Source organism: Myotis davidii, unplaced genomic scaffold (assembly GCF_000327345.1).
Source record: "Myotis davidii unplaced genomic scaffold, ASM32734v1 scaffold401, whole genome shotgun sequence".
Classification (NCBI taxonomy): domain Eukaryota; kingdom Metazoa; phylum Chordata; class Mammalia; order Chiroptera; family Vespertilionidae; genus Myotis; species Myotis davidii.
The window spans coordinates 1,423,014-1,446,638 of NW_006291020.1; the positions used below are offsets into that span (position 1 = coordinate 1,423,014).

The 23,625-nt window shown below is 41.0% G+C and overlaps 1 protein-coding gene across 7 annotated transcripts; it reads left to right on the plus strand.

Annotated features, from left to right (window-relative positions):
• The first annotated feature begins 5,535 nt into the window (after nucleotides 1–5,535).
• On the plus strand, nucleotides 5,536–22,758 carry CCDC181 (coiled-coil domain containing 181). 7 transcript variants are annotated; one of them, XM_006764175.2, is made up of 6 exons: nucleotides 5,536–5,803; nucleotides 10,957–11,094; nucleotides 12,634–13,572; nucleotides 16,681–16,827; nucleotides 20,585–20,739; nucleotides 22,419–22,758. In XM_006764175.2, exons 2-6 carry the CDS (start codon nucleotides 10,978–10,980, stop codon nucleotides 22,570–22,572), a joined length of 1,512 nt encoding a protein of 503 aa, XP_006764238.1. In that variant the 5' UTR covers nucleotides 5,536–5,803; nucleotides 10,957–10,977; the 3' UTR covers nucleotides 22,573–22,758. The 7 variants fall into 7 exon arrangements, with proteins under 7 accessions (XP_006764238.1, XP_015419740.1, XP_006764239.1 ...); XM_015564254.1 differs by having other exon boundaries at nucleotides 20,588–20,739; XM_006764176.2 differs by having other exon boundaries at nucleotides 5,536–5,751.
• Nucleotides 22,759–23,625: the final 867 nt, after the last annotated feature.

The window sequence follows — 23,625 nt, forward strand, 5'->3', positions numbered from 1 at the left end:
TTGAGGGATTTTATTTAATCTTTTTAAATAAAATGAACTGTTGTATAATCAAAGTGTTCATGTTACCAAAGCACTATCTCCCTGGAATTTAATTTGAAGTCTGTGGCACACACCTGGAGCCTTTACTTATTAAGACAGTAATAGGTGCACGTCTTGGTGGGTGGCCATGTTTGCAGAATGCTGAACACTATTTGCCAGTTGTACTGTATGCAGTTTTGCAAAGTGGAAATAATTTGTTGTACTTTTTATTCAATTCTGTATAGCTTATAAAATTATTTTTATTAAATAAATATTTTACAGTATATTTCCCTTTTTAAATCAAAATCATTTAAAATTTATCTTTTGCTTCAGTGGGACCTTTGTATTACATCTTTAAATCTTTTAATAATTTCTCATAAGACAGATTTCATTTTAAGCCTTCCCTCACCTGACCTTCCTAATTAACCTTGATGTCTTGTTAATTCTTCCGTTGTTTAGTGGTCTTTACCTTTGACTCTTCCCCTTATGTCTGTTGTTTTCCTAATTTTTTTCTAGCACTGCATTGCACTGTTCATTTTTCTTGATCTTAATCTTGATATCGCTCATCTCTGTTTTTAAAGCATTCTCCCTTTTAGAAACCGAAAAGGCCCACATTCCCTTCGGTGTTAATTGAATTTTTAAAATAAATGAAATCAATTCAAGGGCAGAAGCTACCATCTTGTTCTGAAACCTCTTAGCTTCTTTGTTCCCGCCCAGAATTTTCTGATACCCAGGGAAACATCTTCCTGCCATCCGTCATCATGTCCCAGAAACAAACCCATCCTTTCTTACAACAAATGAGCACCTTCCCTTTAATACCCGCTTCCAAAACCTGCTTCATTAAGGCATTCCATTGATTATCACCAAAGACTTGGGAATTTTTCATGGAAACAAAATTTTTTAAATTAAGTTTTCTATTCCTATATATCCCTTGTATCTGTAGGCCTTTCCGATTGTATGCCTTCTGTGCAGGGATCCTGTCTTATTTTTGTCTTTTGTTCCAGAACACATCCTAGTGCCACATGAATATTTATAATAATAAAAGGGTAATATGCTAATTAGAACAAACGACCTTCTGGACGAAGCCGGGGCTGCAAGTGAAGCCCAGGTCCCGGGTGCCAGAGGGAAGCCGGTGCCAGCAGCCGGGGGGAAGGAAGGCCTACTCTTGCATGAATTTCATGCATCAGGCCTCTAGTTGAATTATATAAGTGATATGCAATGGGCTCAATATAGCCACCTGCCAGTGCAATAGCTAAATCCCATTATTTTATAAAACATTAAGATTAAAATGATTACAAATAATCTCTAGTCCATGGACATTTTATTCAAGGCATTGTGCTTCAATGATAGAAACGGGATACTATTTTACTTAATCATGGCATCATAATTACTACCTTACATTTATATAACACAATTTAGTTTGGAAAAGGTGTTTTTGGACATCATCTCCTTTGATTCTGGAAAAGGATCTTGTAATCTAATTTCTTCTTTTTTTTTTCATTAATATTGATGGGAGGGAGTTCAAAATGCTAGGTTTTTAAAGAGTACATCATTGCCAACTTCCTCATACTTTTGATCAGTATTTCTACGATCCTTCTGTATTCCTTGATCGGAACTCAGGCCAATTATGGTTGAGACCCTGACAGGAACATTTTCTGCTGACTAGGAGAAATCAAATAGTTGCCACCTATCATAAGCTTTGAATTTCTCTGGAGTTATGTTTAGTTAACTCCCCCCTTCCCTGCCCCCAATATAAACTTCAATTAATGGAGCAGGTCTGCAAAATATCTCAACAAACACAAAAATATGAAAATACTCTGTCTGGACAGGTTAGAAGAAATGGATGATACGCTTAACTTGCCCAGCGATGGTAGTGATTTTAATAGACATGTTGGTTCACAGGTCGTCTTGCAGTGGTTTTCACCGTATGTCTGTGATATCTCAGAGGCAATTGGGATAGATTGCATTGTTATGCCCCTCCCCACCTGGTGTGTTTTATGCCAGAGATTCTGAACTACCTAAAGATCCTGGAGTAAACTCGATGGGCCCTCACAAATGCCACCGTCTGTCTGTGTGCAGTGCCCTGCCTGCCCTCTTGCAGTTTTTTCATTCTTCAGAAGTCAGCGCTGACATCAACACTCTGCAGAAGTCTTTTTATTGTCACCTTTTGCTAATCCTTTTTTTTTTTTTTAGCTAAATGCACCTTTGTGCACCACCCTGTGCTCTCTCTGTCCAACCCCATCTTCTTTTAAAGTGTGTGAACTCCTTCATGCAGATACAGTGGGGCCTTGACTTATGAGTGTCCCAACTAACGAGTTTTTTGAGATACGGTCTCTCAGCCAATTCTTTGCTTTGAGTGGCGAGCTAAAATTCAGGTTATGAGCCAGCTTCAGATACCCCACCGCTAGTTGGCGCAGCGAACGTCACAGTGAACGCCACAACATCAGCCCAGCATCACGTGTCTCACTCGTTCACAATTGATTTGACATACAAGTAATTTGAGTTACGAGCTCCGTCACGGAACAAATTAAACTCGTAAGTCAAGGCCCCACTGTATTAGAAATTAGTCCTAATATTTCTCTGCCTTTTTAAGTAAATGATGGTGAAATAAACCCTTTTTAAGTGGCGCAGGTTTATCACTGCAGATTATACAGTGTTGTAATTCAGTATTTGTCTCTGCTTGCCTGTAGAAAAGATGAGCCAAGATTGGAGTTTTATTCTAGGTAGCCCCTGCTTTGAACTCTTTTTACTTATTCTCCCTATTTGTCAGTCTGTCACCTTCTAATTGTTCTGTTGTTTTTATATATGCCTAAGCTACTGAACGACTGGTTAACCAGTTGCTATGATGCACACTGACCACCAGGGGGCAGATGCTCAACACAGGAGCTGCCCCCTAGTGGTCAGTGCGCTCACACAGCCAACCTCCTGCGGCCCTGACCCCCGGCTGGTTGGCCCCAATGGCCCCGATCTGACCAGCCGACCAACCTCCTGCAGCCCCCATCAGCCCCGATCGCTTGCCAGGCCGAGGGACCCCACCTGTGCATGAATTCCTGCACCAGGCCTCTAGTTTATTATAATAAGGTAAATGAAAGGACTGTGAGAGACTCACAAACAGCTCCAGCTTAGCTCACAAACTGCAGTCACTTTTTATTATTGCTTTCAAGCGTTTTTACACTTGGTTTTTTTTGCAGCTGGATTTGAGGTAACTGGAACTCTAGCTTCCATTTAAGTGGGGTGTAAATCTAAATTTTGCAGAAGAGATAATCCCAGGCTTTATACTCACTCAGATAACACAGGGCTCTAATGATTGTAATGTTTTATGTACATTTCTTTGAAATGGATACATCAACACCTAGCTATTTTATATATTAATAAAATTATATAGGTTTCAACTGTACAATTCTGTACAAACTGATAATGTAGAGAATATTTTTGTAGAATTCCACATCATTTAAAATTATTATTTTCATTTTGGACATGTAAAGATATTCATTCTAGAATCTACTCATCGTTTTTGAAAACTATGTAATGGTAATAGTCACCATTTATTGAGCCCTTTGTATGCATCAATCATTGTGCAAGGCACATGATTACCTTACTTCATCCTCACAGTTCTAAAGGCAAGTGTTAATATTATCTGTTTTAAAGATGGTGTAACTAGACTTCAAAACTAAAATCTATAAGCTAGTTAAGCACAGGAGACCGAATCCATATATTAATCTTGAGAACTTTCTTTAAAAAAATTATTTTCAACTCTCCAGTGATGGTTTGCCCACTATTCCATTAATATTTTTATAATGTTTTTATTGTTGACATATAATTCATATACCATATACTTCATTCTTTAGCAGTCATGCACCCAGTTGATCTTCAATAGCAGCACCCACACCCCCCCCCCCCCCCCCCCCCCAGTCCTAGGCAACCCCTAATCTACTTTCTGTCTCTGTAGATTTGCCTGTTCTGGACATTTCATAGAAATGGAATCATACAATATGTGGTCTTTTGTGTCTGGCTTCTTTCATTTAACAATGTTCATAATTTCATGGTTCATCGATGTTCAGTCCTTTTCATTGCTGAAAATGTTCCATTGCATGGATATATAACACACTTTATCTATCCAGTCATCGTTTGATGGACATTTGCCTCCAATTTTTGGCTGTTATGAGTAGAGCTGCTTTATCCCATTAATATTTGCAACAAACATTTGCAAATATTTCAGAGAGTCAGTGGAAAAATATTAAACTAGGAGTTCTGAAACCTAAGGTCTACTCTAGCTTCGGTAGTAATTCCATATTCACTAAAGGAGATTTGACTAAAATTCCTTTGCCCTACCATAGTCAAAAATTTCATTTTATTTTTTGTCTTTTCAAGTGTGTGGCCTCAGACTGAGTCCTGCAGCAGAAGAAACATTAGGTCATTACAACTATAAGTTCTACACTGCAGCTGGAAATGTAATCCATTTTAACCTCAAATTTTTTTTGTGAGGTTACAGTTGGATAATACTTAAAAGTTCAATTTTACATTGCTCCTCTTTTGATGAAAAGGTGCTCTATTATATCAAATGATAGAAATTGTAATAAAAATTTTAAAAACAACAAACACTGTATTGTACTAAGTAAATATATTCATTTATCCTCATTTTTTATTTATGTCTGGCAGGGAAAGATGTAGTCGTAATTTCTTTCATTTGTCACCACAATCTAAATTCATCTTGCTTCCGCTTTTAAAAGAAAAAAATATTTTTATTGATTTCAGAGCGGAAGGGAGAGGGAGATAGAAACATCAATGATGAGCGAGAATCATTGATCAGCTGCCTCCTGCATGCTCCCATCTGTGGATAGAGTCCTGACCTTGAACCGTGACCTCCGGGTTCATAGGTCAACGCTCAACCACTGAGCCACGCGGGTGGGGCCATCTTGTTTTCTCTTTATACATAAAGAGGATGTTTGAGGATTTAAGGAAATGGTAGTTGACCATTTTTATGAATTTTAAAAATTTATTAGGAGGACAGTGGTTAATAGAATTATATAGGTTTCAACTGCGTAGGTTTCCAGTTGACCGTTCTGGCATGCTTGAAGGCTGGAGCAAACATCCTATTTCCTTTGACCACGCGGGTAAATTCGGTTTTTATGATTGGTGGGCGGGACGGGGAGACCTTCTGGCCCACATCTGATAGCTGATTCGCAATATGCTTATCCCCAGGAGACAAATTAGTATTTGACGTTAACAGCTAAGAGAACAGTGTACAGAAACACTCGTAGATGTCCCACACCTTCCAAACACTGGCGAGCGGCAGGTCCCCGCGGGAAATCTCTCAACCGAGAGAGCGCGGCCTCCGCCAGTCGCCGACGCTCGGAGACCTGCGTGTGTCTCCGGGGGGGGGAGCGGGGGGGGAAGGTCCCGCTGTCTCCATGGAAACCACCAAGCTGCAGGGCCTGCGAGGCCACCTGCCAAGGAGCGCGAGTGTCCGCGCTGCCACTGCGGCAGGCTGCCGTCTGCGCCTGCGCGCGCCACAGACCTGGTCGTCAGAGAGGCCCGGATGGAGGACGCTGAGACGCGTCGTTGCCATAGCAGCCGGGTCCCGGCTGCGTAGGTAGCAGGTGCCGGGGTCTCCCTCGCCTCCTGGTCAGAGCTGAGAGAGAGGAGGAGAGGAGAGCAGCCCCGGCCATCTCTGTGACCTCAGCCGCTGCGCCTCACGGGCAGGAGAGGCTGTAAGGGACCGAGGGAAGGACGGTGCGGACTTGTTTACGGGGGAGCGAGTGGACCGGGGGAGCTGCCGGGACAGGTGGGAAGAAAGGGGGCGGGAGACCAGGGGCAGAGCCCTCCGTGGGCTCCGCATCCTCCCGAGTCCCGTCCGCGGAGCCTGGCAACGCCTGGCTGTTGGCGGGCCTGTCATTGTCGCGTAGCCTTTCCCAGGGCTCCTCCCTGGGACGGAAAACTCACTCCCCGACATCAGCTCCTTCAGGCAGAGGCCAGGCCATCGCCGAGTCCCTGGTACCTGGGGTACAACGGAAACGACCCCCTGGTGCTTGTTAACTGTTATGTACCGTCAGGCTTGGGGTGACAGATTATAAGTTTTTTTTCTTTATTTTTATTGTTTTTTTTTATTGCTTAAAGTATTACAAAGAGTATTACATATGTCTCCTCCCCCCCTTGACAATCCCCTGGCCTCCCCTACCCCCATTGTTTATTTTTATTGTTGACACTATCACAGATGTCCCTATTGATCCCCTCTTTCTTCCCTCCACTCCAACCCCGACCCCCCTCCCTGTGGCCACCATCACTGTTGCCTGTGCCCATGTTCCCTGTTAATCCCTTCACCTTCTTCAGTCCTGGGAACCGTCTCCGCAGGAGGCAGCAGGAAGAAGGGGCCGGTGGTCTCGGGATGTGACCACGGGGTCGATATTGCTTAAGTTCTTATTTTATGTTAAAAGGCGTTCTCTTTGACATTCTTTCCATGTTCTTAGAATTTAAACACCCTTGTGTTTAAAAGGAGACGAGATAAGAGTGGAGTCTATGACTTAGATGAAACTATATTTGTAAGTTGTGAATCCTGAAAGTTACCAACATTGTGTATATCCCCTGGACTCAGGCGCAACACTAAAAAGATGGGCAGTCACTTCCCTCTGGGAGTTAGCAGACACCAGGGAGAAAGAATTAATTTATCTCTTACTACAGTTCCTGTTAAGAAGGTAGTTCTTGTCCAAGCCAGTTCCATGGATTTCTAAGGGGGACAAACATGGAAATTTAAATGTGTGAAACTTATAGGGAATGTGTTGGGCCATTCCGTTGGTGTGAGGAGTATTTTTGTTGGAGCATGTTGACTGTGTGTCATATGGCCAGTACCCTGGGAATGAAGATTAAAGGGACTGGAGGGGATTGAATATCCGGTGACGCACTTGAAAAAGACTTAGGGGACTAGGTAACGAGAATTTATGATTCATGTTCTTTGTTTACTTGGGAACTAGCCATGAATTTTTTAAAGTTATAGGAAAAGAATGGCACTTTTGATTCGATGCAACCTATCAGTTACTTCTCAGAGTCACTTCAACTGTGGCTTTTTTAAGTATGGTATATTAGTATGATGTAATAACACCTAATATGTTTAATTTGTCGTCATTTTATTTTTATTTATTATTTTTATGCTATGGTTTGGCTTTAAATTTGAGTTTTCACATGGGTGAGATTCTTTGTAAGTAATACAGCATATTAATGAAAGTCTTTAGACAACCATTTATTTACAAGTTCCACTCTGTTTATTATAAAGTTAAGGGAGAGCACAGGAGAGTTCCATACAGATCTTATTCTAACAATTAGTTATGTAACGTAAACATCTTAACATAGTACATTTCAAGATCCCTGCTCTGAGAAGAGGGCTGATGGTCCTAAGGCATTTGTGACTGTGAAAAATGGAACTAGGTATGTGTTTTGAATCACAATGAGTTTCAGTTTATTCTGCATGACTCATGGCAACCTTATTTCACTTGCTAGGTAAGTACGCGCAGCAGTTGATGTGGCTTAGTCTGCCTTGCAGGTAGGCTGTGGTGAGTGAACTCACTGCAATACTGACTTGGTTTCTCTAGGTCACCTCAAAGTATTATTGCTCTCAACCTCTGACTTACAAAGTGTCACAGCTTTACTCTGAGTCCTTTAAGAACATCCATTTTGTAATCTTAGTTTAAAAGAAATAAATATCTAGAAGTAATTATAGTCCAACTAATACATTAGAAATAGTTATAATTATCCAGTTGAATAATTGACATTTCAGTTACCCAAGGCTAACTTTGTCTTGAGAAGGAAAGGAAACCAATATGAAGAACTAGGCAAAGAAAGATGACATTTAAATGAGACAGACTCCACAGTGTTTTTAAATCTTGAACTTAGTTATTTAGATACCAAGTATTTATTTTGTGTAGTAAACATATATAATATATATTTACATTCAGTATTTATTTTGTGTCGGTTTCAGATCGGTTAGACACCTTTACACAGTGCTCCCTCTGATGTTTGCAGTACCCAACTGGCACCATACATAGTCATTACAATATTATTGACTACTTTTCCTATGCTGTACTTTACATCCCCACGACTATCTTGTAACTACTAATCTGCACTTCTCTTTTTCTTTTTCCATGACAGTTTCCCTCTTTTATATTCTGTTTTGCTCAATCCCTCTCCGCTCTCCGCCAGCCTCCTATCTCCCCCCTGCCACTGACAGCTGTCGTCCTGCTGTCAATGAGTCTGTCTCTGTTTTGGTTGTTAGATACCCTTTACCGTGGTGCTATGCATTTGCTTTTAAAATTCTCTTGCTTTTCACAAGTTGGCAGTTATTTGTTCATTTGCATCTTATAGAAAAGGTTAAAAGCAACCTTAAGAGTCTTCTAGCTCAACTTTTCTAAAGCTTCGATCTCCTGGGAAACATTCATGCCCGAGTCATCTTCTAGGCATCTCACCTCACTTCAGGACAAGGTTTGAAATGGAACATCTCTCTTCCACATACCTAAGTCTGCCCCACGTTTCCAGCCCTTGTACTAACTGTACTACTCGACGTGATACAAGTCCACTCCCTTTCACATGGCAGCCTTTTCAACAGTGCTTAACAGGTGCCATCCGGGGCCTGCGTTCCCTTAGACTGTCATTCAGGTGCTCCCCAGACTCTGCTGCTGAGACACTACCTCACAACCTACCTTCTTCCCTTCTCCTCTCTTTGATCCCCCCTCCTGGCCTGCTAGCCCCGGGAATGAGTCCCAGCTTGTCTTCTGTTCTTTAAACGGCGGTAGCGCAGGAATCGGTACTGGGCTTCCTGTGTTGTTTCTCACCCACAGTCTCAGCCTTGGAGCTCTTTTACGTTTGGGGTATCTCCATTTTAAACTCATTTTGAACCCAGTGTTCACCAAGCCTATTGCAGTGTTTTTCACGTGTCGTGCTGTAAAGCCCTGCCACGGGTCTGGTGCAGCCAGTGGAGAGATGCCCCCAACACGCGTCCACTGTCATTTGTCGGTGAACAGGGGAAGGAAAACAACTTAAATCTCACTTTAGTAAAATTGATACCAGGACAAGGTGGTCTCCTCAAATGTTTGGGGAGAACAAAGTGAAGCTAATGGCTAAAGCAAAGTTCCAACTGGGTAATTTATATATTCAGCCACAATAGCTCTCATGTTACATCTTTACCAATGTGCTGAGGTCTCTCGCATTCTTGACATCCATTCCTTCTACTTCCAAAACGGGTTTTAGGCAACTTATTCTTGGTGGAGGAGCCAGAGAAGCAGGTATGGGAACAGGCTCCCAGGTGCTTGGAGCCCTAACATCAGATTTCTACAGTTTTTTTGAAACTGGGTCTAATATTCTACATACATTTAGAGAGCATGACTCTTTTGTTTAAGTCAATAGTGGGAAGTGTGTAGATTATCGCTATATAGTTCTACCTTTGGCTATTTTGTGACAATTAAATCTACATAAATAATTTTCCCTCAACCCTTCTCTTTGTGAAAGATAATATGACATCAAACTGACCCCTCCATATTCCTTCCAGATCATTCTTTAGTGGCATGTTTATGTTCAGTTCCAGGCTTGTCCATGTGTGTGTGTTCTTTCTCGTGCTGTCCTGTTTGCGTGGAATAGCTGATGGACTCTCAGACTCAGTAATCAAACCCTGCTCAGCTTTCCATGGTATTTGCAATTTAGACTGAGTTAATTGCTTCTTTTACCCCTTCCACAGTCCTTCATATACACCTTTATTACATTTACTTACATTTTTATTTTTCCCTACTCTAAGTTATTATGGAAATAGTGATAAAATATGCAATGTCCCTGCCTCATGAAGCTAACAGTTTAATGAGAGAGGAAGGGGTAAATAAGTAAATAAATATATAAATATTAGAGGCCTGGTGCATGAAATTCGTGTATGGGTAGGGTCCCTAGGCCTGGACAGTGATCAGGGCCGATTGGGGCCTTCCTTCCACCGGCTGTCAGCTGCTGGCTAGGGCCTTCCTTTGTTCCACACTGCCCCCTGGTGGTCAGCGCACATCATAGCGAGTGATTGAACTCCTGGTCTCTTGGTCAATCTCCCGAGGGGACACTTTGCATATTAGGCTTTTATATATATAGATTATAGGTATGTGCGAAATTGTGCATATATGTGGTATGCTCACACACATATACAGACACATTATAGGTGGAGATTTACATCCTTCTTTTGTTAGAAAAGTTGTGCACTAAAAATTAACATGGCTATGCACTGACCTCAAGTTGAAGATAACTTTAGCTTAGCTCTTTTAAAAATGAATTTCATTTCATTTTACAAACATTTATTAACTTTCTGACATCTTTATTTATTGTCACTGTCTTCTAATATTAGGCATCAGAGTTTGTTTTTTTAACAAAAAAATAAGTTTTATTTAGAGTTGACAACAGCCTGACTTCTGTGGAAACCAGCATTTACCATAAATGAGAATTAGTTATTACTTAGTTAAAAAGCTCTCAGGTCACAAATTACAGTTACGCCTATAAGTGACTAGATCTTTCTTTAAGAAGGTGGGGAAACTGAGGGTGGGGATTGATATACTTGTGTTCATTTGGACATAAGAAAATGCAGATGAGTGAGACTAAGAAGCTGAGTCATGTGCTGTGAGCGCTCTGGCGCACAGGCGTTTTAATGCTGTCCAGGGAATGTGGAACGTCCCTCTCTAAGCTGACAATGGTCTTCTTATCTGCCTCTTAGTCTCCTTGCAAGTTCCGGTTTCAGGAATTGGGGGGAAGTGGTTAGGAGTAGTACACTTGGAAAATGTCTGGCCATTGTAAGTCCACAGGCACATGTTTATTCTGAGCACCCCATGTTTTGTGCGTCTGTGTTAATGAGCTTATCTTCAATATTGGTCTTTAGACTCACATACACCTGAAGTGCACATAGCATAGACCTTATCTCTTTTCGTCTCACAGCATTATTCCCTAACAGAGAAAATGGATGAAAATAAAGATACTGATTCCAAAGAAACTGGAGAATATGAAGATGACTTTGAAAAGGACCTGGAGTGGTTGATTGATGAAAAAGAACAAAGTGATGTCAACATAATAGAGGTATAAATGCATTGCCAACAGCAACACAGTGTTTTGTAATTCCTGAAGAGTTTCATATTATCTCATCTAAACCTCACAAAATTTCTTTTTTAAAAAAAAAATATTTTATTGATTTTTTACAGAGAGGAAGGGAGACAGATAGAGAGTTAGAAACATCAATGAGAAAGAAACATTGATCAGCTGCCTCCTGCACATCTCCCACTGGGGATGTGCCTGCAACCCAGGTACATGCCCTTGACCGGAATCGAACCTGGGCCCTTTCAGTCCGCAGGCCGATGCTCTAACCACTGAGCCAAACCGGTTTCGGCACAAAATTTCTTTAATGTACATAGAACAAATGACATCATCCTATCTTATAGATGAGAAAATTGAGGCACGGAGAGTTTAAATGTTGTATCTTTTTTTTAAAAAATATATTTTATTGATTTTTTACAGAGAGGAAGGGAGAGGGATAGAGAGTTAGAAACATCGATGAGAGAGAAACATCGATCAGCTGCCTCCTGCACATCTCCCACTGGGGATGTGCCCGCAACCCTGGTACATGCCCTTGACCGGAATCGAACCCGGGACCTTTCAGTCCGCAGGCCGACGCTCTATCCACTGAGCCAAACCGGTTTCGGCTAAATGTTGTATCTTAAGGCATGGGTAATTAGTGAGAGAACAGGGATTAAGTTAGCACTTAATAAAGCTAAAATTATAATTCTAAAATTGTAATTTATATAATATAAATAATATAATTAACTGCATGAAAAGCAAAAAAAATGAGTACAATTCATTTCTAGTTTATATAAATGGGTAAAATGGAGGTTTAATGTGAGTGACAAATGAAGCAAATCCTCAAAAAACATAGTCTTTTGGCTAATATTTGAAATCTTAAGAGTAAATAAGCTCTGAGCAACAAAGAAAAGACAAGTGAATGAGCTCTTCAGGGAATTAATATAGAAAAATATAGAGGGTCTATTACTTTTTTTCTCTAGAAAATCTAGAGGTAAAAATTGATCTGGGATTTGGGTTCTGCAGAAAATGGCAATAATAATCTCAAGGGATTCTAAGAACCTCAAAATAATTAGGACTTGATCAATGACAGTAACTTTTAATGGACTTGGGGAGAAAGATACTTTTTTTTTGAAGAATACAAATATTATAAAAAGAAAACATTAAAACATATACTTCTGAAAATGTAAAGGGAGGAAAATTTTATAGAGGGTGGAATACTAAAATAATATTTATAGTTACCTTTTCATGCATTGGCATAAAATACTTTAAATATCAGTATAGCACTCAATACCATTAAAAACAGATTTAGAGTTAAAATTTCCTGACTGCTGTTGTCCATGCATTTCCCCTGGGGTGCTCACAAATGTGAGTGAGAATATTATGAGCAAAGAGCGAGCAGGAAGCACATGTATTTTTCCATTTCTAAAACAAATTACATGAATCTGAAAATCCATTTCTGTTTTTTTTACATATAAATAGACAAAGTGTCTCCATTTTTGCTGAAAAGAGAACCTCATATATATATATATATTTTTTTTTTAGATGGCTTGTGGGAATGAAGAGAGCATTAGCAACGAGTTAAAAGAGAATGAAACAGAAGCCGAACACACGGGACAGCTTCCTGATCCTGACACACCCTCAAGGGATGAGGCTTCACCAAGAAAAAATGACTTCATTTCCGTACCGAGTAGTCAGTCTCTGGAACCCATGTCAGATTCAGACAGTGAAAACTCCTTCCAGGAATCCAAACTGGAAAGCCGGAAAGATGTGGAGGAGGACGAGGATGAGGAAGTGAGGAGATACATTATGGAGAAAATCATACAAGCCAACAAGATTCTACAGAATCAAGAACCAGTGAATGACAAGAGGGAGCGGAAACTGAAGTTCAAGGACAAATTAGTGGATCTCGAAGTGCCTCCGCTGGAAGACACCGACGACTACAAACGTTTTGAAAATGAGAGTAATGTGTCTGGGAAGCTGTCGCAGTTACTTATTTCCAATGAACTTGGACAGGAAGGTGAGCTCCTGTCGCTCCCTGGCGGGAGCGGTGAGGAGAACAAGGACAGGAAGGTACTGGTCGAGAGAGATGGGAAGTTTGAGCTTATGAATCTGCAAGACATTGAGAGTCAGGGGTTCTTGCCCCCCATTAGCAATGTCACCAGTTCAGAAAATGACGCTCAGCAGTCATCACCCAGGTCCTCCAGCTCAGCTGCCAGTGGTGTCAAGAAGGAAGAGCCTGCGGCAAAGACCCAGGGCTCATCCACCGAGGAGCCCGCGGCTTGCCCCCCTCAGCCGCCGCCCAACCCCAAGGCTCGGCCCAGCTCCGCTGCCAACTCAGAGCCCAGTAAGGGGAGCGGGAAGTCTAATCACAGGATACAGTCTGCCAATGTATGTCCAGTGACCTCCACGTATTGTCTTTCTCCGCGACAGAAGGAACTGCAAAAGCGGCTGGAACAAAGGAGAGAGAAGCTGAAGAGGGAGGTGAGAGCGCATGGGCCCCGGGTGGAGAGGAGGGTCTGTTTTCATATTTCACAGGTGCAGCAGCAATGGAGACGGTCCTTCACCAAAGTATTTCTTCCAAGGGTTGGGCGTATTTGCCTGGTTGCTTTGTCTTCCTGTCGGAAGATGAAGGGTTGAGTGTTCAGGATGTGTATGGACGGGACGGACACCACGACTACCTTGGTCCTTGGTGTAAGAACAGCTGGGTTAGAGAGGGGGTCGAGCTCAGTGGGGACTTCATCTGATCCTGTCATTGTAAAGGTGAGGCTCAGAGAAGTCAGGTGACTGCTGAAAGGAACCTGGATGTGAGACGGGTAAGAATCAAATGTCAGGTGGGAACGTGCAGGCAAGCTGTGCTGGGGTTTAGGAGGCAACAGGTAGAATTGGATTATAATTCTGTGGCGTGTGTGTGTTTCATGTATCGTGTATGCCTAGAATCCCTTGAGTTCAGGGATTTTAGTTTCAAATTAAGAATAGAACTAATAACCTTAGTGAAATATCTCCAGAGCACCTTTATGGAATCCAAAATTATTATTTTGGGGTATTTTTTTGCTCTTAAAATAAATATATTTTATAATTGAACACCCCAGGTGCCAAAACTGGTACGTTTTTTTGAAATGACTTGAATGCCCCAAATTCTCTGTTTTACTGGATAACTAATGGTGTTAAGCTGAACCACGCAAAATGTCTAACTGTAAATACCAAACCTCAGCAGAATCATGGGCTAATAGGATGTGACAGTTAGAGGAAAGCTTAAAGATCATGTTGCAGATCAGAAAACTATAGTGTAGAGAGTTTAAGTAACTTTACCAAAGTCATTCAACTTGTTTGTAGCAAAGTTGGAGTACATAATCCTGGTTTTCTTGGCATTCATTGAGAAATAGTATATTTTCCATTTAGGCAGGAAACTACCAGGGGAATCTCTGCATTTATCAGGAACTCACATTCTCAGAAAAAGTGAAAAACAGAGTCAGCAAGAACATGGAGCCCATGGCCCACTCAGGCGGAGTCTGAACGGCTCCAGACTCAGTGTTTTCTGGCTCGGCCACTGGTATCTAAACGCTACCAGTCAGGCTCCGCTTACTTGGACCAGATACATAACAATACTTAAAGCAGCGGTTCTCAACCTATGGGTTGTGACCCGTTTGGCGGTCGAACGAACCTTTCCCAGGGGTCGCCTAAGACCATCCTGCATATCAGATATTTACATAACGATTCATAACAGTAGCAACATTACAGTTATGAAGTAGCAACGAAAATAATTTTATGGTTGTGTCACAACATGAGGAACTGTATTTAAAGGGCCAGAAGGTTGAGAACTACTGACTTAAAGGCTCTGTTAACTTTATGACAATTAAAAAAATGTATCTGTTGAGAGTAACTGGACGCACACATCCATGCATATGTGTGGGCATATTTCTGTAAAAGTGATGGAGGAGGTTTTACACATTTCGGTATCTCTTACCAGTGAACTATGGGTAACTGTGACTGGTGTGGCTGGTAGAGTGTTCTGTTTGCATTTGATCCTCTTCTCTGGGTGTCACACACACTGTTGTTTCCTGTGTCAAAGATCCGCATAGCTGTTTCCCTTCCCTGGTACTTGCTGAAGGCATGGGCTTTATAATCTAAGGGTTTAAACATATTATTTAGCTTCATTCACAGCTTTACTTTTTGTGCCCGACAAAATATTGCTGGGCTGGCTGCTGTACTCTGGCCCTCTGCTAAGGGAGCCATCTCCCTGTTCTCCCTGGCAGCTCTGTTAGCTGGGCTCTGGCTGACATCGTCTGTGTAAGAGTCTAAAGGTTCCTTCTGGAAAGGTAATCGTCCTACCATACTGTCCGTGTCCATGCGAGGCATCCAACGTCCTTTTTTCTTTCTGTCTTCTTTTTCGTAAAAAGGAACTATATATAATGTAAGCTCCATTAGGGTTTAGAAAATAGTAGGCAAGCATGTTAAAAGGTATTTTATGCTGTTAAGGGGGCAGAATTTTGCCTTTCCTTCCTATATTGTGTTCCATCCAAAGGAATTAGAAGGACTTTCTCAGTTGTCAAAGCGTAAGGAAAGGATTCTGAATTCCGTTCTTTGAGGAAATGTAAGCAGGGCTTGTGCCGTTCAGTTCATTCCAGTGATGACTTTAGTGTTGGGAGAGACTGGAGACCTGTGAAGGCAGCTCACGTTAGAGGTGAGAACAGTGCGTACGCGGCGGGGGAGTGTCCTCAGGTGGAGCTCGCTGCTGTTCCCACCACGGTGTGGAGCGGTTCCCACACGCTGCCTCATCGCTGTCTGTAACTCGGTCCATGAAGCACCTCCCTTCAGGTTTAAGTCACTCCCTTTTAGAAGATTAGCTGGATAATTCAGGTTTAAAAATTCATTTTGTTCTTGCATTTAACTAATTATCTAAACATTTTTCATGATAGCAAAGTGTTAATGTATGAATATATGCTAGCTGGAAATATGTTTAAACATAATAATAAAAATTCCAAACATAGCTAAAAGTGCAATTAACCCTCTGTTCTCATCCGGATTCAGAAATCGCTGAGATTTTGGCGTATTTGCTTCATCTCCTTCGTGGGCTAAGGAATTTTCAGAGCAGGTCCTAGACAGCACATGGTGGCTCACTTACACCCTTCAAAGTACATCTCTAAGTGCCTGCAGCCTTTTCTTTTGCAACCACAATGCCATTTATTACAATGAGCAAATGTAACAATAATAGAAAAGCATTTAGAACATCTTTCTGCTTTTATGGACATCATGCAGTGCTTCTGTGGCTTAGCTGCATTTAAGACCAAAATTAAAGTGGGAAGTGGAGGAGAGATTCAAGGAATTCCTGGACAGCATGTATTATACACCCATATAATTGTAGCCTTTGTCTCTACTGTTTTATTTATCTTAAAAAATCTTTATTCTCTTCCTAAGTAAATTATAGGCATTATTATTATTATTATTTTTAAAGAACACCTAGCTTTTCGATGGAAAGTTTTAGAGGCAGGGAATTCTAACTTCAGATCTCAAAATATCTCTCTCTACTCTAAGGACTCACCTACGACTTTTAAATCTTTTATTAATGCCTTTTGATGTGCTTTCCACCAGGAAGAACTACGGAAAATAGAAGAAGAGAAAGAAAAGAAAAAGGAGAACGACATAGTGTTTAAAGCATGGTTGCAAAAGAAAAGAGAGCAAGTTATAGAAATGAGGAGAATTCAGCGAGCAAAGGAAATTGAAGACATGAGCAGCAGAGTAAGTAAAACTTCTATGAAAATTAACTTCATACCGAGATGGAGGCGGGGTTTGCTTACGGAAGAGCATCAGAGTGTCAGACTAAGAAGGTCTGCGAGAAGTAGAGAGACTGGTCCAGGAACCACCCTCGCAAAAGATGCATCAGGCGCACCCTAAGAAGCCTTGCAAAAATCCAGTGACTCCTATTTCATTTAAACTGTCATAGCACCAAATAGGGAAAGCTAACATTTCTTTTAGACAGTGTAACTTTTATATTCAAATATGGCAAAGATGGGGTGCACACACAAACACCCCGAAACCTGCATTAAGAAGTGTGCTTTCAAGTGTTTTTATTTTTACCAACATGATAGGTGGAAAATGTTGTTGCATTGCAGTGTTATTTTCAGCAAGACTGATCCCCTCTGAGCTGTTTGAATATTCTTTTCATAGAAAAATTCTTTGTCAACTTTTCTGTTAGGAAACCTTCTTTGAGAAATCTACTGCATTACTTTTTTCCTTTGGTTTTTCATTTTTTTGGTTTTGTAATGCAGAAATGTTTGGTTTTATATGGCTGTATTGATAAAAATATAAAAACAAATCCTGGAAATATGAAAACATAATCTAGTAAAGCAGAATATCAAACCCTACATTCAGTCTAGGAGAAAATTTTGTCTATTCTATCTTCAACTTACATCCCGAGTCCCACCATCTTCATCTAAACCACCACTGCATGCTGCCTGACCCACTGCAAAAGCCTGATAACTGCTCCTCCTCCTTCCACCTTGCCCCCAAGTCCATTCCGTCTCCAGCGCAGCAGCCAGGGTGAGCCTCTGAAATGCGGAGTGGATTGCGTCACGTACGCTCAGAAACCTCCAATGGCTCCTCACCTCCAAGTAAAGTCCCAAGTGCCTACCACCGCCTACGAGGTGGTACAGTGTCGGATGCCTGTTATTCTGACTTCGTCTCCTTCCACTTGCCAGCCCCTTTGCGACAGCTTCATTTTGACTTTGCTTTTTATTGAACGTGCAAAACCCGGCCCCTCGTCGGGCCCTTTGCTGTGTTACCAGTGCTTGGAAGACTCTGTCCAGATGTCTCCAAACTCGCTCCCTCACTTTCTCTCTAAATACCTTCCTTTCTCCTCACCTTCCCATTATTAGTTTCTCTCCTTACCACACTTTTCTTTGCATCTGACATACCAGTCAGTCGACCAATCATCTATTCTGCTCGTCTAGAGCAACACTTCCCGGTGTGGCTTTCTGAGCTGATGGAAACACCTATACCTGTGCTGGCGATCAAGCCACAGTGTGGCTGTGAAGCCCTGGAAATGGAGCCTATGTGACCAAGATGCTGAGTGTGTAATTTTCTCTGTCAGTAGCCACATGCCACTAGCAGCTACTGCATTGTACAGTATCGGCCTAGGATGGATGGGAGAGCTGACCTGGTTTTTTCATTGATGTGACCGAGTACTCATGTGCATGTAGATAGTCTATATAATAGATACCCTGTAAATATCCATTGAATGAATAAATGGACAGACATACCCTCAATCCTGTTGGTTCCTGAATTCCTGACTCTTCTGGTCTATAATTCCAGATGAACACTTTCTGTCATCTGCAGCCACTCTGCGATTTCTAGGTGTTCAGCGGTATCCTTTAGGCCCATGAGTCCTCTTCACCAGATTCAGCGTCATGCACGAAAGACCCTAGGTCACATGCATTTCATAACTGAGACCAGCATGCTTTGCCATGTGGGTCACAGGTAAAGGAAAATGCAAGGTGTAGGAGAAGGTCTTCTCCATAGAAGAAGCTCATATCACAGGCTCATATCTGGGGGAAGTATTAAATGAGTGTTCTAGCCAGGCATCCATCCCAAGGCCCCAGATCTGTCCCTTTGCTCTCTTTATTCTCCCAAATAAGCTCTTTCAACATAATGGGCTACTCCCACTAGCTGCTGCTTATGACAGAGCTTCATGGCTGTTACCCTTATGAGACATTGTACGGCTGCAAATGCTAAAGCCACTCTCCATTAGAGTAGTTACAGCTTTGGAGGTGGGCTGGGCAACTAGATGCCCTCAAAGCTAAAAATCAAAGCTGGGATCTCGTGAAGTTCCATGGTGGCGGCAGATGAAGTAGAAGCTACACTGACACCCTCCCAGGACCAAACTGGAAATACAACTAAAATATAGAAAAACCATCCTTGAATAATCAAATGAAGACCAGCTGGAGAGAGCCCTGGTAACCAAGGATGTAAAGTGGAGACCACATACAGACTGGTAGGAAGTCAGAATCGCCTGGAGGCTGCCCGGGCAGCAGCTGAAGTTCTGGAGGGATAGCTTAGCTATGGCGGGTTCCCACTGACAACTCTGGGGTCTGAACCCCAAAGTTAGCATCTAAAGAAAGGCTGAATAACGGAAGTGTTGGATCTTTGGTTTTCAGACTGTATTCCACGGACATTCTTCAGATTGCTACAAAGACCTCAACTTACTCACACTGCCTTTCTCCAACTGTTTTATTTGTTTGTGCAAAATTATTTTTTCTTGTCAAAGGGCTCAACTTTGCAAAGTTTGCAAGTCGCTATGTTTAGACCTTCATTTATTGATGACAGTCGTCCCCCAGTACCTGTGTGGGATTGATCCCTATGTCCCTCTGCGATACCAAAATCCCTGGATGCTCAAGGCCCTTATATAAAGGGGGTAGTATTCGCATATAACCTACATAATCCTCTCGTACACTTTATTTTTGAATTTTTTTAAAATATATTTTATTGATTTTTTACAGAGAGAAAGGGAGAGGGACAGAGAGTTAGAAACGTTGATGAGAGAGAAACATCGATCAGCTGCCTCCTGCCCACCCCCAACTGGGGATGTGCGCGCAACCAACGTGCCTTCTGCCCTTGACTGGAATCGAACCTAGGACCCTTGAGTCCGCAGGCCAACGCTCTATCCACTGAGCCAAACCAGCCAGGGCCTCTCGTACACTTTAAATCATCTCTAGGTTACTTATAATCCCTAATAGAATGTAAATGATATGCAAATAGCTGTTATACTGTATTGTTTTCTTTCTTTTCTTCTATGTATGCATCTATTTTTTATTGAGAGCACATTGGTTAATAACATTAGTGTGCTCACCAGTTATCACCACACAATTGACCCCTTCACCCATTTTGCTCTCTCCCCATTGCCTTCCCCTCTGTTACCATCTATATATTTTCTGTACCTAACATTGTTTTTATTTTATTTCGTTTGTTCATTTGTTTCTTTTTTGTTTTATATTCCCCATAAAAATGAGTGAAATCATGGTTTTTTGTCCCTTTCCATCTGACTTATTGCACTTAGCACAGTACATTTGAGATCCATCCATGGTGTCATAAATGGCAATATGTCATCTTTTTTTATGACTGAATAGTACACCATTGTACATAAATGTCACATCTTTTTTAACCCTTCACCTGTCACAGCTTAGGTTGTTTCCAGGTGGCTGTTGTAAATGATGCTGCAATAAACATGGGAGGGCCATGCTCACTAAGACTTTTGAAAGAAGCCACATGGCAGTGAATTCAGTGCGGAATTTTCTGACGGGGTGGGGGAGGCGGGGGGAGGGGAGTCATTGTTGCTGATTCAAATGTGATATGTTTGGTCTGGATATGAGGAGGGCAGGTCATGGGTTGGCATTACTATGAAAAATATGAGTGGGACCTATTCTTGTAGGGTCCTGTAGGCAGGGTCTCAGAGTGTAGTTGTGGTTTATTCAAATTAAGCAAAGCTTGTTTTCGCAACTAGCAGGAAAACAGAGACCCACAACAAGCTTTTCGATTATGGCTTAAAAAGAAGCACGAAGAGCAGCTGAAAGAAAAAAAGACAGAAGAACTACGAAAGCAGGAGGAATGCTTGTTTTTTCTCCAGGGGACGGAAGGCCGTGAACGGGCCTTTAAACAGTAAGTCACAGGCAGGGCGCGCCCCTCCCTCAGGGTCGTTTTAGAAAGTTGTATATGGATAAAGCTTCGGAAAAAAATAAGCCAAATATTGGATCTTTGACATTGCATCCTATTCACTTTTAAATCCACTTTAATAAATGTGTGAGATTCTTTGATTCCACACTTGACACAATATTGATACCATTCTTTTAAGATAGTTTTCAACACTAAAGTTGTTTCTTATGGCACCAGTGTGATAGCCTTTGAGAGCCCACCATTCATTCATATATCCATCTGTTTGTTCATTTCTTAGAGGAATGGGCCAAAGATTGATTACAGCTTCTCCTCCATAGTCCTCAGAAAAATTGAATAGTTACATTTACCTAAAACTATTTTTATGTAAAGAAAGGCAGTCAGACTGAGGAGACCAAATGAGAGGAGATTTGGGTACATATTTTGGTGGCTCAAGGCAATCCTGATCTCTCTTAGGTATCTGGAAAAGACCCTGCATTCCTGGCTGGTTCTAAGGAAACACACCTGGCTTGTAATTCTGCCAGCAAGCCTGTGGGAGGCCTGTTTGAAGTTACTTTCATTTCTGTTTTTGTTTGTTTTTTATATATTTCTCTTTTTTTCTTTGTGTCTCTCTCTTCCTTTTTAAAAAATATATAACCCTTTATAATAGACGCAGTAAATATTCATTATGGAAATGGAGGGGGAAAACATTGCATTCTCATCACTCAGAAGTCACTATTGTTAGGACCTTAGTGCATATATTCTAGATATTTCTCTGTATTTATAATTTAAAAATGGAAATTGAGATCATATTTACAAACTGTTCTCAATTGGCTTATTTTCATTAATGATCTCATCGACCTCCAGCCCGTAGCCATTTTTTCCCAGTTGGCCCCCACAATGGCTACAGTTTAATTTGCTCAAACTAGTATCCGATTCAGGACCACACTGCATTGGGTTATGATGTTTCTTTTTTTCCTTAAGTGTCTTTTTCTAATACAATTTTAAAGTTTAGATTTATTTCTTTAAAATATCACACACACACACACACACACACACCACATACATACTTATATACTAGAGATGTGTGTATACAATTATTTTTTATGTTATTTTACCTAAGCACGATTTATAGACTTAAATTTGTTAGAATGTGGACTCTCCATTTTTTGATGTTTTTTATGCTTAGGCTTATTTTTCTGCTTTAAGGAAGAACTAGTTTATGCAATGAAAATCAAGAGCTCTGTAATTTTCTACCAAGAAAAGCAATGCAACATTGATGCATGCTGGGACTCTCAGCCTGGTTAAGTAAGGTTTTAGCATGCAACTAGTTATAAAAAAATTGTTATTTGGAATCTATCACATACTTATTTATGTATAAAGCCATATTTTTTTAAAAGAGGATAGGACCCATATCAAATATAAAACTGTTTATTACTAAAAAATGTTATGTTTGCAATTTCATTGTAAGACAAACTTAATTCAAACATTCAATACCGGATATAACTATGTTTTCTTGTGTGGGCCTAGGGCATAAGCCTGACATTTTTCAGTTAATACTTTCATGTTGCGACTACAGTGTTTCAGTGTAAAGACATTCAGTTTCTTTTAATTGGCGATAGCAGTAACCTTATAGCATGAAGCATACATGCTGGTTACACCAGACCCGATCATGTCTGTCCCTGCAGGTGGCTACGAAGGAAGCGGGTGGAAAAACTAGTGGAGCAACAAGCTGTCAAGGAAAGGACTAGACAGTTCCGACTGGAAGCAAAGCGTTCCAAACAGTTTCAGCCATATATGTCCGAAGCCAAAGCCTTCCGTTTTACTGACCATTACAACTGAAGGTATCTATTAAATACTTCATTTTGAAGCCACAATCCTCAGAATTTTGGGTATTATTTTTGTATGCCCCTGTGCTTTGGTTATACTCTGCGTTACGGAAATGGTACATCTTTTTGGTGATGTTGACAGTGATTGATCCTTTCTTTTTTACACTAGAACAAAATAAATTTCTTCTCTTCATGTGTGGGAATGTGTTATACCCTTCCTTAGGCCATGCAACAAATTGAACAATGAATGAATTCTGCATTCTTTATTCCCTTACTTCTAAATTATTTTGATGTTTCTAACAGGAAAGAACCACAAGAAAGGCACATTTCTATTCTTAGTTCTTATTATCATGAAAAAATTGCAATAGGACATTTCATAAGGCAGGAGGAGTTACCTCTTGAACAAGCCTGGCTAAAGGCCTTATACAAAGTCTCATTTGTATCAACTTTAACCTTGACTAGCTGTGGCAATGACCAATAGGGTAGGCCGACTTCTTTAAAACAAAGTGGCAATTATGCATAATACTGTTTTAGGTATGTTACAAAATTGGCCAGCTCTTAGTTTGTAAGGTGCCTGGTACTGTAACTGCTTTACATAAATAATTTGGTATAATGTTGGTAACAACCCTGCTAGTCTCATTTTGCCCGTGAGGCCAGCAGTGTTAGGTCCACAGTGTTTGAGGAACTGCCATACTGTCAATAGTGTTTGTACCATTTTGTATTCCCATCAGCAATGCACAAAACTTCCCATTTTTTCACATTTTTGCGTTATTTTGCTTTTCTGATAATAGCCATCCTAATGGGTATGAAGTACTCAATTTACATTTCCCTAATGATCGGTGATACTGAGCATCTTTTGATGCGCTTATAGGCCAGTGACGGCGAACCTGAGCTCGGCGTGTCAGCATTTTGAAAAACCCTAACTTAACTCTGGTGCCGTGTCACATATAGAAATTTTTTGATATTTGTAACCATAGTAAAACAAAGATTTATATTTTTGATATTTATTTTATATATTTAAATGCCATTTAACAAAGAAAAATCAACCAAAAAAGAGTTTGCGTGT

Excerpts from the sequence above, each read along its gene's own strand:
- CCDC181 (XM_006764175.2), top strand. The coding sequence starts at position 10,978 with ATGGATGAAAATAAAGATACTGATTCCAAAGAAACTGGAGAATATGAA. Across the intron at positions 16,828-20,584 it reads TTGAAGACATGAGCAGCAGA|CAGGAAAACAGAGACCCACA; the intron begins GTAAGTAAAACT and ends TTTCGCAACTAG. Across the intron at positions 20,740-22,418 it reads CGTGAACGGGCCTTTAAACA|GTGGCTACGAAGGAAGCGGG; the intron begins GTAAGTCACAGG and ends CTGTCCCTGCAG.